The sequence below is a fragment of the Athene noctua genome, chromosome 1, assembly GCF_965140245.1.
Source record: "Athene noctua chromosome 1, bAthNoc1.hap1.1, whole genome shotgun sequence".
In the NCBI taxonomy this organism is placed as follows: Eukaryota; Metazoa; Chordata; class Aves; order Strigiformes; family Strigidae; genus Athene; species Athene noctua.
In genome coordinates, this window is record NC_134037.1 from 128631498 (window position 1) to 128646367 (window position 14870).

Below are 14870 nucleotides of genomic sequence, written 5' to 3' on the forward strand. Positions count from 1 at the left end.
CCATTTTGGGGGATCTGATTAAAAAAAATCTCTGCATTGCAAGCATGGCATATCAATTCTAAATAAAACATGCTTTTAAAAGGACCCATGAAAAAGGCTGATTTTCAAACTCTTGTAAAAATATGCACATTATAAATAGATGTCTGTGTGTTTCCCCCCATGCAGCTCCCTAACACTGTTTACAGCAGCCAGATTTTCATTCTGTCCAGGAGTTATTATATATGAATCTAACAAATTTGGCATGGTAATTTGTTTTCTTTTTTATTAGCAAAACCCAGTGGGCACTTTTATTTATAGTGATGGGGCAGTTATCTTTGAGATCTTTATTCTGCCTTCAACATCAAGCTGGGCTATCTAATGAATCTGTAACTGTGCTAGTAGTTACTCATATTCCATGTACACTGAAATATTTCATGCTGTCAAGAAAACAGCAATGGCAAGAGAGTATGGCTTGTTTTTGCAAAGGTACTGCTGTATTCAATTTTAATCTAAATTGACTGCTGCTTTGAAAGAAAATGCCTTTAAAGTTCAACTTATCTTACTGTCTAGATTTAAGATAATGCAAAGCCTAATTTACTAACAGTTTGCCTGTGTTCCTAACACAGTACTATTAGCACATTTAGTGCTATCAAGCCTAATAAAATAAAATGTAACTATGCTTGGAAATAAAGAACCATTATCACTAAATACAGAAATGGCTAGTTCAAACAAACGTTAATAATAGCACATCAATGAGATTTTGTCTGCCTAATGAGACAATAGGTTATATTTTGCTTTTAAAGCCCAGACAAAATTCTGATTAGCTGTAGCAGTTTGCATATTCCCTCTGAAAGGAGAACCTATATAGCAAATACATAGCAAACTCTCTCTGTTCTGCCTATAAGGACTTGTATTACATATTATCACTCAAGCAGAAGACATATAACGTAAATATTATTTATCATTAAATTTCCTGTCACCTAAGCACGTGAGACACGCATGTACTCTATACTTTCTTGCATTGTTTATAATTTTCTGTGAAAAACATGTGGAAAATTGCCTAAGAGCTCCAGATGGGGCATATAGTAGTCAGAAACTATTTAAAGTGGAGAGAACTTCTGTAAAAAAAAGGCTTTATTTTATTGATTACAAGGGAGGTTATCCTGTTTCCCACCACTACACGCTGTAGGTGAGTCAAACCCTTAGGGTTTCTAGATCCTTTTATTTAAAGTTTTTAAAGAACTGTGGGCTGAAGGAGGTTCCTTAGACCTCAAGACCATCACAAGAAGGGTTCTGTCACCTGCGGACCTAACACAACAATCCCTGAAATACTGAACTTCCCTGTTGTTTGCCTAAGAGGACAAATATGATTTGAGCTAATTGAGAGTTGATCTCTACGGGACAAACTTGTTCAAACTGTATTACTCTTATGAGCCACTTTTAATTGTACACTGCTGGTGAGAACTGGATGTGTTACAGACTTCTTCATCCTTTTGACAGCTTCTGTTGCTCAAAGTCCCTGTCAACTCTGCCTCAAAGTTAAAGTTTATATGCACATTTGTGTTTGTACAATCTGTCATATTTTAATTTCATCTGTCCTGCAACAACATCACACTTCATCAGTGTTTGAGGAATTTGACTGACTGCAAACATGAGCAACCTGTTGTAATTGAAACAGTTTCACTTGTTTCATTGCTGCTGTCTTTGAACTCCACAGCACAGCTTGAGGCAAGCCTTGGAACCTTTTATGCTCCAACAAGACCCCTCTTGGATACAACTGTGCTGGAGTACAGGGACCAAGTCAGCAGATATGCAAGAAGGTTCTTCCACCACCTGCTCAGGTGAATGACAGTTTCAACTTCTATCAACTTAAAATTGATTGCATATTTCAGTAACTATCTACTTTAATGTGGTTAACATTTTCCAAGAGGACCACCCCTGAAAAAAATGCGTTCATTGTTACTGTTTGTTTAACTTGCACGTCGTTCCTTTCAAGTACAGTATTGCAGATAAAATGCTATTCAGGGCTCTTCTATCACCAGTGCACTTAAAATGAATGACCCTTTCCCTTTCAGCTTGATAGAAAAAAGATAACATGCTTCTGAGAGATTTACATTCACCAACTGCTTGCAGATTAACTATTGAAACAGCTTACAAACTTGGAGAGTTTAAATAGATGCTAAAAGGCAAATGAATGGTGCATGGTCCAAGACATTTTTGTCTTTGCACCGTTGAAATCTGAGCATTTTGTTGTTCTCATCCTCAGAGTTCTCATACAGAAATTCATATTCCAGTGATTTTCAGTGACTTTTCAATGCCATTAAAATAAGAGGAGAAAACGAAATGCTGCATTTGTCTGTAATTTATATGGCATTAGAAAAGTCATAATACCAAATTCAGCTAGAATTTATAGTACATTTGTTTATTGCTTTTTTTTTCCTTCATAATAAATTAATATCCTAAATTTCAATTGGTTATAAATATCAATATACAGCAGCTTAACCTGTTCATGTGTTCAACCACAAATACAGATGAAACATTACCTCTGAGAATTATCCAGTGGGTGAAAATAAGGAGACATTACCTTCCAAATGATAAAATGTTAGTAATGCCTTGTTGAGGAGTGTAGCTGGACATAGTGAGAAGACTTGCAATGCACCCTTTTTTAGTGATTCCCAGATTATATATATTGTCTGATTATGCAAAACTAGAAAGAGCAAGTGACTTTGATGGTACAGTTTATGCTTCTTTCAGATCTTAAAGAGAAGTATTTTATACTGTCTTCTGCATTTTGAATCTGAATAACATCCCCATTCCAATGGGGAAATTATTCCGAGTAGAATGCTCCAAATATCTGCATAATATGCACCAGCCTTTCACTGGAGTTTTCTTAATAGATGTAGCCACAGTAGTGAGTACAAACTCTTGCTTTTGCCTTTCTCCTAGAAACCAGCAGGGAAGATCTGTTGCTGCAATGGCCAACTGTAGTGGCTGTGGGCCAGTTGCCTGCAGAGGACAGATGCGGAAAGAATGCATCAGAGATTGCTGAGAGGTGTGACTATAGTGCTCTTACATCTGCAAGAGAAAGGTGTATTCCCTCTGACTCAGGATTTGCTTCCAAACGCTAGCAGGCATGCAGAGGCATGGGGCCCTGGCTGAGCTTTCAGCCCTTGGGGCTGCTGAACACAGCTGAAACACAGACTCAATCCCCCTAGCAAACAAGGAGCTTCAGTGCCAGAACACTGCCTGGACAGTATGGGGCGCAGACAGGAGTTGTGCAGGGGAGTCTCCCTGTGTCTTTTACCTCTACTATAAAGCAGCCTTTGAACAATCTACAGTTGTGGCAGTTTTTGGAACAAATGTGTGTTATTTTGCTGTTTCCCTATTGTCAAAGGGATTTGTATTCAACTGAATCAGAGTGATACGATCATGTGATTGCTGCAGAACAGATGGTAATGCTTAAAGCTTATCTGAGAAGACCTAATCTAAGTACAAAATGAAATGTTCAAAAATGGGAGATTTATCTGATAGAAAGCAAAGAAATGAGGTTCAGAGCTGATCTTTATTGTATTAAAGTGGCTGTGCCTTAATTGGTGTTTATTTCCTTTTAGATGTTTTTTTAAGTGACTAGAATGATTTGAATGTAGGCTAAGCAGTGAGTACTACAGATTTGTTGGAGCAATGGTTCTGGGTGAGAGAACGCCATCTAGGCACGATGCAATGTCTAGGAGAATCAGAGGGAGGCACAGTTGGTTACTAATTCTATCAGGGATGCGAAAGTTGCAGTCGCTGCTATTAGATCTGTCTGTGAGGAGCCAGCAAGGCAAGCCACTTCTGCCAACCTGCATTTACAATTGTAGGTTCACAACAGGAAGAAAAGTGAGAAGAAAATTGTGCTCTGGCCTTTTCAGGTCACCATTTTATGCCCATGAGGACACTGAAAATGGAGTAGTCCTCCTACTACCTGTTTCTCAGACAGCAACTGTATCTGGGTGTTAGGAAGGCTACATTTTAAATCAATTCTCTGTCTCAACCCTTGTTATTTGAGTTAGTCACTTTTTTACCCTTATTCATTTAGCATAAATACTTGCAGGCTAGTTACAAATAGTGAATCTTCAGAGTGCATTTTTATTACTGAAGATGTGTCAGCATGACCAAACAAGAAGACTTGAATTCAGAAGCACTGTAAACTGTCAATGCCAGCTTGATGCAGCACTAGGGGACATTTGTTACTTGTGAGCATGAGGAGGCAAAAGCAAAGTGATTGCTTTATACCCTATTGCAGCAAGAAGTGGAGGAAACAGAGCACTTTCTAAATTATATGCACTGTAAGTATGGCTGATAGTATTTCTTGGAATAGAGCAGGGGCTGCCGCAATTCCTTTCGGCTTCCGAGAAAGCAAGCAGCAGATGCACAGAAGTTAAATCTAGAGGATAAGGAGCTAAAACACACAGGAAGAAACTCAGAAGTGGGGTAGGAGCATGAGTAGAAGACGAGGAATTGGGGATGAAGGCCTGAAGGCAGGGATGGGGACATAGAGAGTCCTGCAGAAGGGCAGAGTACAGAGCAAAATGGGGGAAGACAGCTTAGGATGAGTGTGGTGGGCTATAGAGGAGACCAGACATATAAGGAATGGACAGGGAAGGGTGGAGTTTTTCATAGATGATTAAAACATTAAAACACTTAAATGTTTCTAGATCTAAATCTGAAAAATGTACATATAAACAAAAGTTTTCACCCCCTTCTCCAGCTTTCTTTTGAATGCCCCACCAATGTGCCTTAAGCCTTTTCTAGAAGGACCCACTCTTGGGAGAGAAATATTAATTCATTCTACATGCTGAGACAATCTTTGACCTGCCTGCTGAGTCTGCCAAAAAGGTGCCAGTTATTGTTGTACTTTTAAAGATGTGTCTGTATTTACTAGAATTGAGAAATAGTTACCTTTTCAGAAAGGCTATCCTCACTTAGTAATAATCATGTGCCAGTGATTTTAATCTTTACTGTAGGCTGAAAGGTTGTATATCCAGTTGCAAATAACTGGAGACATCCATTTTCACATTATCAGTGAGATTATAGGCTAACTATTTTTCTACAATCACAGAGATCAGTTTCTAGAAAATGCTCAACGCTGTGGTGGTAGGTTCCCTCTTTTAGGTATAAGGCACTTTAGAAAGAAGATGCGCTGTCATTACTGGCCGTATTGTAAGGATGGGTTAGAAAATGGTGCTGCAGCCTCAGAAGGGTCAAAGAACACTGACAGCACAATTGTAATGGATTGCAATTAGAAGGAAGGAAAATGCCTTGCAACATATTTGATGCAGACATGTTACTTGTATCCATCATTATAAAAGCTGAGTTCTTAAATTTGCAAACCATGCAGCATCTTCAGCTTCCACTAAAATAGAAGCTTAGAGCTTTGCAGGTACAGCCCTGAATAGAGAATATGGAATACCTCCAAAAACAGGCGTTCAGTATACAAAATTAAAATTAAAGGCCTCTTAATTATATGCCAGGGCTCCATTACAACAGTATTTATCGAATGAATTATTATTTTCACTTTAAATTCTTACCTATAATTAAAAAATACAGGAACTGAATTACATGTATAGAAATATATCTTAGGTGTTCCTTGCCACTTGAGTAGCACTCTGGTGTTTTATTATGATGTCACTGCTTATAATAATGTAATGCATTATATCATTATGTAAAATGTTAAGCAGAGGTGGATTTATTAGGAAGCCTTGGGAAGCTGTAACCTTCTTGCCCCCACCCTTTTGTTGAGCACTGCCTACTAAGTGTATTTGTGTAATGGGGGAGTGGCTGCACAACCTCCTGCCTTTGTATAACAGCCTCATCTAGCCGTGTACAGAACATGGAATGGGATGGAATAGTTTTTCACTCGTTAACTATGGCATCGCTGACTCATGGCTTTGCTTCACTCTGATCAAACATTCGTAAATTGTACTTGTCATATTTTCTAATGCATGAAATTATCTTGGTTGTTTGACACACACACAGAGGCACAAACACATGCCTGCTCTGTTTTGTTCAGATTTTTCTGTCTCAGACAGTGAGAAAGTAACGTAGCATGATCTGGAGGTAAAGGCTGAGGTGGAAAGTAAAGTTTGAAATGCAGCTCAGGAGTTGTAGAATTTGAATGCAGCCACAGCGCTGTGTTTCTGCTGTGCCCTTTCCTCCTTTGTAATTCAGTTCTTGTGTTTGTGAATACACAGTTTAAGGATCTCTTTTCCTTTTTTTTTCATGTGGAAAAATACTAAGATTCAAAACTGGACCTTTCCATCTGATAATTCCATTAAGAGAATGTCAATGGGTTTTTTTCCCATATGTTTACCTGCAAAGCAAAGCTCTGTTGTAAATAACAAGATAGTGCATTTGCTTCTTTCAAGAGCAAAGTGCAGCTCTGTTCACATTCATTAGTAGAATTTTGGATGGATTCATGAAATATTCTCCTTTGTCTGAATCCAAAAATGAAACCCTCCACCACAGTTTTACTGGTTTTACTCCTTCACAAATCTCTCAAGTGTTGTGCACTCTTTCCAGTGTTCAGTGTAAGATGCTACTGGTTAATGATGCAAAGAAAAATTTAGGTACCTGTTAGGCAGAACATTTGTGAAGTGGTATGACTTTACACGCAGAACTTGATAGAGCTCCTTTGTAAATAAACACTCATAAAGGAGATGAGAAAGTAGGTGGTCATTAGCATCACGGGAGGGCTGCTTCCAGCCAGTACTGATTTTTATAAATCACTTCACTATTCAAGAGTTCTGAAGTGTACTGCTATACTACCTGACATGATGCCTTGACACAGTCAGTTATCACTTAAGTCCAGGATAGCCTTTGAAAAGCTAAAATAAAGCTCTTCCGCCCTGCAGGTACATCACTTATGCAGTACTAACTACCCCTTGGTAAGCAGGTTCCCATATCACTATACTGCAATCTGCAAAGTAGATATTCACTGTGAGTATTCCATCCTAAATAGGGCCCTAAATCAAAGGTGAAAAAAATGCCTCAACTCTATAGGAATAGTTCCCAATCCCATCTGCTGCCAGCTGTATGGAACTAGGGGACAGAGTGAGCAAAGAGCTTTTATGATCCTTTTTAAGAGCACCCTAAAAGTAGAATCTATAATTATATTGGTACATAGTGTGTCACAAAATATGTATAAACATTAATGATGACACGGTTCAGGACTAAGAATGTCTTTTATATTCATAAGGTAACCTATTAAGCATTAAACTATGCCTTCAGATAAAATGACCACTGATGTCAGTCAGGTTCTCTGTGGTGGCCACATGAACAGAATTCATCTCTATGGGAGTAAGTTCAGTAGCAGCATTCTAACTAAAGTAGCACCTTCTGGAGAGGACTTTGAACAGTCATTTTTTGTCATCTTGTGAAAACGATCAAAACCAAAGGTTTTTATATTACCATGGCGCTGATAAATGAGCATTTCAATTGCTGTGATGGAACTGCACATGAAAAGATTCCCCTGGTCATGCTTCTTGACCTGTTTTAGAAACAAGAAAAAAAGGGATCTATTTAATGGAACTAGATTATTTTTGCAGTTAAAGAGGTTAAATACCTCCGGAAAAGTTTAGAATGTCTTTGCTTCAGTCCTGTGTTGTTAATGATTTTTTTTCTTAAACCAGCTCCACAACAATTTTCAGTTTCAGTCAGATGCTTTGATGCCACAGGAATGGCTCCAGGATTTAATTCTCTAGTGGTGATTACAATGTAAGAAATACTGAGCAAAATATCGGGGTGGGGATGGGGGGGCGGGAACCAAATTACATGACATAATTGCTTGAGAATAAAATCCCATGAAGATAAACCACAAGAAACCTCTGTCAGAGATTTGGGCAAGATTTTCTGCTGAACCTAATGGGAGACATTGCTTGGAGCATGGGAAAAATGGCCCCACCCACACACTTAGAGAAGTCCCAGAGCTACTCTAATATGGAGCCTTTTCCCAGAGTCACCAACAAATGCCTGTTTGGTGGCCCATAATGTCATGGGACTGCACCAGAAAAATGGAACACAGAATAGCTACGTTGGACTAACGTTCTTTGTGCCAAGGCTATTCCCACATGCTGGTTAATCTGACTTTGATATTGCTACTTTTAGAAGCTGAGCCCACGTAGAGACCATTGTTTTGTTTTGTTGTGTAACTGATAATCTGCCCTCATAAGGTGGCTTTTTCCTGCTGTACCAGCTGTGCAATTCCCCTGAAATCTGAGGGGATTTGGGCATACATTGAGCGCAGAAACAGTGCAAATATACTATAGTCATGGACAAAAACTCAAGAATAAGTTCTTAACAACATATCTCCACCCTTGCGCAGCTGCAGTCTGTCAGCCTCAGCTTTCCTTTGCAGGTCATCATTTACTCCCTCCTCATCAACTCTACCTAGTCCCTAATGGTATCTCCTTCTGAAGTGACACTCAAAATATCTTCTTGAGGTCCTGACCAAGAACCTGAATTTAAGATGTTGTTTTTTTTTTTTTTTCCTTGCAGTCTTTCCAGATTGATTTATGTCTCATCTCTTTACCAAGACACTTTTTCTCCATTCATCTTCAGAGTCTTCCTGACCCCCACCATTACACTTCACTTTTCTGTATATGAACCATCTGACAATATTCTGTCCTGAGCTCAGCTCATTGGATCAGAGCAGAATGTGGCTTGGCAATCTGTAATCCATTTGTTGTGTGCAAAAAATTGTTAGTTTTCCTCCCTAAAGAGCTTTGTTTTTCTGACTTTTCTCCCATTTCCATTCAGTACCCTCCAGGAAGAACTAACTGAGCAGTCAGGCAGCCCTAAGCTTCCCATCTTCAAATGCATAGCTCCTTTTTATGGTTCTTCAGAACTGAAGTGCCTGCTAAGGAGAGGTTACCATAAGTAAAATTTAGAACAGAAGTCAGCAATAGTCAATTGTCCAATAACTGGATGTAGTGTCCTGGGGCTGCACCTCACCTCTCCTGACTTAATAATGTAGAATTTAGATGTCCTACACATTCATCTGGGCTTCCTCAGAAGTTCATATAGAGACATAGGCACGTAAAGGATCAGTAATCCCATTGAAGGGAGATGTCTAAGATACGCATGAAGAATCAAACATCAGTGCCTGTCCCTATAAATTAACTATAAAGGGAGCCTACCTGATTAGCTTAAATTAGCCTTGTAAAGGTGAGCTGTTTGAAGATAAATGGAATGATTTGCACTGTAAATGTCTAGCTCCTGTATCACATTATTATTGGCCAGTTAACAGAAAGATCTTAGATATAAGATGCTCAGATATAGTTTCTGCGATAGAAGGAGAAAGGCACAAAGACTAACAAAAATATGTGAAGAAATGTTTACAGAAAGTCACAAAAAGCAGGTAAGCATGCAGATCTCTAAAAATCCCATTGTGACCAGTTGGCCAGAATAGGAGAGGATGGGGCTATTTCTTAGTTTACATTGATAAGCAAAAGCAGTTATACTATAGATAGATAAACAGTAAAATATGACCAGCACTACATAAAATTAATCCAGAATTTCTAAAGGAAGTCAAGCATAAAACAGCTGAAATACACACTGTGGTGTACAACCTTTTACTTAGAATGTCATTAGAACCTGAGGACAGGAACATGGAAAATATATCAGTTTTCAAAACACAGTCTGGAGAGGCCTTGAAGAACTATAGCCCTGCAAGTCCAACCTCTGTACCAGTGAAATTAGTAAAAACTATATTTAAAATAATTGTGAACATACAGACAGATACATTGTATTGTGGGAGAGTCAACAGGATTTCTATAAAGGCAAGTCATGTCTCAAAACTCTAAATTCTTTGATGTCAGCAATCATGTCAGTAATGGATATCCAGCTGCTACTGATGAAATTTTGACCGTTGAAGACCTTTTTGGAAGGTGTCCCATCAAAATACCTTAAAGATACTAAGCTGCCACAGAATAAGAAGGAAGCTCCCTTTTCATAGATAAGCAATTCATTGAAAGGTAAGAAACAGAGTAAGAGTAAATGGTCAGTTGTCAATGGAGGTCACCAATGGGAATTATAAGTATAGCAGATCTATACTTATAAGTAGCCTGGCAAAGGAGCAAATAACGAAGTGCCAGCGTTTGCTAATGATACTAAATTATTAAGACTAGTTAAGATAGGGCCTGCTGTGAAGAACAGCGAAAGGGCTTCACAGGACTCAGCAACAGTGTCACAACTGAAGATAAAGTTAAATGTAAATTAATTCAAAGTGAAGCACGTGGCAGGGGGTGACTCCTAACTTAATGTATAAAATGATAGAGTCTGAGCTCACCATTATTCGGGAAGAAGAATTTGGTCTTATAACTCTACAGCTATGAAATAGTCAATTTAGTGCTCAGCACAAGTACAAAAAGCAAATTGGAGGCCAGGAATTCTTAGAAAAGGAATAGACAACAAAACAGTGAACTTCAGTTCACCTGGATTTTGTGTGTAGTTTTGGAGTCCCATAATCTGTGAAAGGATATAGTAGAACTCAAAAAGCTTTAGGAAGGGCAGCCACAATGATTAAAGTCATGAAAAAGCTTTAGTGAAAGGAATGACTAAATAAACTAGAACTCCTCGACCTAAAGAGGAGGCAACTGAGATAGAGATCTATTAATTTGCGAGTGTTAAGGAGAAAAAACACAGTAAATGACCGCTCACTGCTTCTCCTAATACAAAAACTAGGGGTCATCAAGTGAAGGTAACACATGGCAGTTCCAAAATATAGTGATTCTTCACATAACATATAATTAAAATATGAAGCTCCTTCCCACAGGATGTTGTGGATGATAAAATTGTATATGAGTTAAAAGGCAGAGTTCAGGGAAGAGAAATTCACTGAGGAATACCAGTATAGAAACCACCTTTGGTTCAGCAAATCCTTGAACCACAAATTGTTGGAGACTGGGAGACTACTTAGCGAAGTATCACCATATGCTTGCCCTGTTCTTATGTTGTTTCCTAGGTGCCTAGCTGTTGGCAACATATTAGGTTAGATGTACCTTTAGTCTAAGCAAATGGTCATTTTACATTTTATGTTCTTGTACATGATGCTGTGCAGAAAAAGCATAAAATACTCATTAGTTTTCCATTTGCTCTCAAAAATGTGCCAAAATTTGTACGATCAGAGTTTTAGAGAAGTTCTTGTCTGTCTCTCCTTGGGGCTATATTTGCTGTTATGGAGTTCTTCTGTGGGAATTTTATGAGCATTACCACTGCATTGTTTTAGTATAAAGAAATAATACTGGCTAGATAGATAAAATAAATATACTGTAATGGACCTCAACAAGTGATTCCAAATTTGGCCATGTACCTTGACTTTGTAATTAGATATTTATTATTAGGCAGCCAGCTTTAGAAAATATTGAGAAGTCTTAGCACTAAAAAACCTGCATCTTATCCAGTGTTAGGCATGAGGGAGAATTGGCCCTGTACCTCATGGAAAGTCAAGGAGAAAAAAGGCCTGTTCATCTTTAATACCAAATTTTCATCTGCTGCAGTTTGAAATTGCAGAGATATCACACATATGCAATAGAGATTTATTATAGAGGCAGCAACTCATCCTTAACCATAGCGATAATACTGGGCCTCTGTTATAGAGCTGTCTTTAGTGTGTAGACATGCTGATATGTTTGCTCAATAAAATCCAGCTTTCAAGACATACTGTTAAGTTTACATGATCACCAGAGTGAGAGGGATAAAGCTGGAAAAGAAGAAAAGCAGAAGCGAATTAACGCAATAAAGGCTAGGATTTAACAGACAGGGTTGAGTAAAATAAATGTGAAACAACAGGTGTCACTGACTCTTATCAGCATTTTTAATTAACACCTGTTTTTAGCCCAGAGTACTTTAGAAGAGTATGTTGGAGTGTGTCTGTATTTAAAGATAAAGATAGACTGTTGAGAAGTTACTAAGTCGTAAGAGGTTGGGGGAACAGAGAGGTTTCCAGTTGGGGGAGGCTGTGTTTGCTGGGTGAGTGTTAGTTGCAGCTTAGAGAAACCTGATGGAAAGCCACTATGATAAAATTGCAAGGTAGGAAAATATTGCTATGGCAACAAAATATATTCTCTTGAAGGAAAATTATTATGAAAAAGGAAATACAGAGTGTGGCAAATTCAAAGGAAGTGCACGTTACAAGAGAAAAGACTGAATCTAGTTTAAAAAGAACTAAACCATCGTAGTTTCAATTTATATAATAATAATTTATAATAGTAATAAATTGCTGTTATACAGACTTTTATAGCACCTTCTACTGAAAATCTCAGAGCACTTGACAGATGTGAAGGAATCGTACTACACAGTAGGAAAATATCACTGTTGCTTCCAACAGTTATCCTCTTCAGTGACCCATTCTACAAGAACTCAGGCTAACATGGTTGACCAACATCACATGGGAAACATGTGACATAAATATTCATAGGATCAGAATCTTTAAACTAGTATTTCTTTGGTGTAGATATAAGAGAGTTCTATAGTGTTGAAATAGTGCTGGTTTATAGTTAGTTGGAGCAAAGGTCAACAAATAAATGGCATAGCTTTCTTTATAGCTATAACTGCTATTTTTTCTAGAATATTTCTTACTAAATATGTATTTTAAAATTTTAAATGATGCCTTCTTACTAAACTACTTCATTCAAAAATTAACTTGGTTCACTTGAAAATCTGATTCAAAAATGTCTAAACAGCTTTTCTTTCAACATACAAAGTCTGTCCTGAGAAGCAGCATGGATGTTTAACATAGTCATATGAACTATTTCACACAAGAATATCTTTAGGTTTCCTTAAGTAGAATATCATCCTAGAAGATAGGAATCACATGGTAAGATTTTTTTTTTGGGGGGGGGGGGGGGGGGGGGGGGCTGGGAACGTCTTCAAGACTCACAGCCAGTTACAGCCCTCGAGGGCTTCCTCTGGTCAGGGAGCCATACTGTCTGGCTCCCCTTATTAGCTTTCTCTTTCCTCCTGTTTTTTTAATTTGGTTGGTTTGTTTTCTTGCTTCATACCAGAGGGTACCCTTTGATGTGAAGGGCATTCAGTTCTACACCCAACAATCTATAAAGTTATAGGTGGACTTCCTTTAGTTCAGAGGTATGTAATTTGACAGTATACTTCAAGTAACAGAAATTTTGGGTGGCTTGAGATATTTGTGTCCATTTCAGATTTTCTCATGGTTATTCAGTACCTTTTACTTGAGACTTATTTGTATATGATCTTTGAAAGGCTCCATAAGGGGTTTCTTTTTAAACGAGTCACTCAGGCCCCAAATCCAGCCCTTCACTTAACATGCCCATATTTAGGACCCACAGAAAATTATAGGTCATAAATCCATACATTAATGCTTTGTTAAATTTGGGCCTAAAGGGATGCATAGATTATACCTGGGCAACCTTCAGAGCTTCTGCATCTAAAGTACAATTTAGAAGATTATCCCCTTGACTCACATACATATAGACCCAGTGGCTGTTTCTCCATTAGCCGTCGGGGTGCTCTGCAGCACTTTGTCAGTATGAGAGTGTCTTAAAAGGCAACAAGGTTGTAGACCCTCCTCAGAGGTTTGTGTGTCCTGTTCAAAAGAACTCATAATCTTAAAAACTAGTAGCATAATAGCAGGAGGTTGACAAAATAATGCCACTAGCATCTCAGAGGTCATAACTTACCAATGCATCCATTGATGCTTCCATCAGTTCCCTACTAACTTACAGAATCACTGATGAATCTCAACCAACTTTTCAGAGGTAGAAGTCTCAGAAATAAGCAAATGCCTGTCAGTTTTGTGAAAATCAGCAGTTAGACTTAAATAGGATGCAGGAGCTATCTGCATCCCAAAAAGCTACAGCGAAAGTTCAGCAGATACATGTTCTGCCAATCAAGACATGTGCTGCTTAACACCAAACACAGTCTAAGTTGCCTCTTGCTCAAACCATTGTTGGGAGGGAGCTGAGTATACCCAGCTGGGAGGAGGACAGTATATTGTCTGGAGCGTGTTTTGGCAGGGCACATAGAGAACAGGTAGAGTTACTGTGCTGAGACCAGTCTAGGAGGAAGCATAGGAAACTAATCAACAATACTTTGTTGCTCACAGTATATCTTCTTTTAAAAAACAGCAGTTATGGTTTAAATTTGTGATTGTGATACGTGAAAATTTTGGTATGCCTTTGCACATAAATTGTTGTTGAAATAGTCTAGCTGCAGTCAATACTCAGCGATTAATTGATTTTTGCCAAAGGAGATCAGTAATATCAGGGATAGTCTATTTTCCAGACAGTTCATTATTCAGAAATTTTGAAACACAAACCTACAGTTTGAGGAAAGAGGGAAAGATAGGTTCTTTGGAGAGTTCCTGGTCTCCAGGCTGCATTCAGTGGTCTAATTTTCTCCTCAACTGTCTTATTTAAAGTGGGGTGTCCTACTGAACTCATTAGGGTAAAATTGTATCCGTTTTGGGTTGACTTTCATTTAAAGTGTTTTGGGTTTTTTAGAGAAATGTAAGATCTTCATGTATTTATTCCTCTCCAGGAACTCTTAAGTAAAGTGTCAATATTTCAGCATTCACTATAAAATGCAGGATATGTGTCTTTTACTAATACTATATTTTCTATATGGAAGATTACATAGCAATCTAAGTCTTCCGAATTTACTGACATTTCCTTGAAGTTCAATAGAATTTCAGGGTTGTCATTTTAGTGATGTTACACCATCTATACCTGACTTCATTACACATCTATATTTTTCATGTGAAATATATAAGACCTTAAGCCCCCTGGACAAAGGTTTTTTAAATGGTCTCTGGAGTGGTATTCAGAAATACAGCTACATGCCTAAATCAGTGGTGTTATGTTCAACAGTTGGTTGAA

The 14870-nt window shown here is 38.2% G+C and overlaps 1 protein-coding gene across 1 annotated transcript in view; it reads left to right on the forward strand.

The window, feature by feature from the left end:
• Window positions 1-14870, forward strand: part of WDPCP (WD repeat containing planar cell polarity effector) — a 164160-nt gene that overhangs the window by 95418 nt on the left and 53872 nt on the right. Inside the window, 1 exon segment of the mRNA XM_074927185.1 lies at window positions 1697-1820. Within this exon segment, the coding sequence (XP_074783286.1) occupies window positions 1697-1820 (124 nt within the window).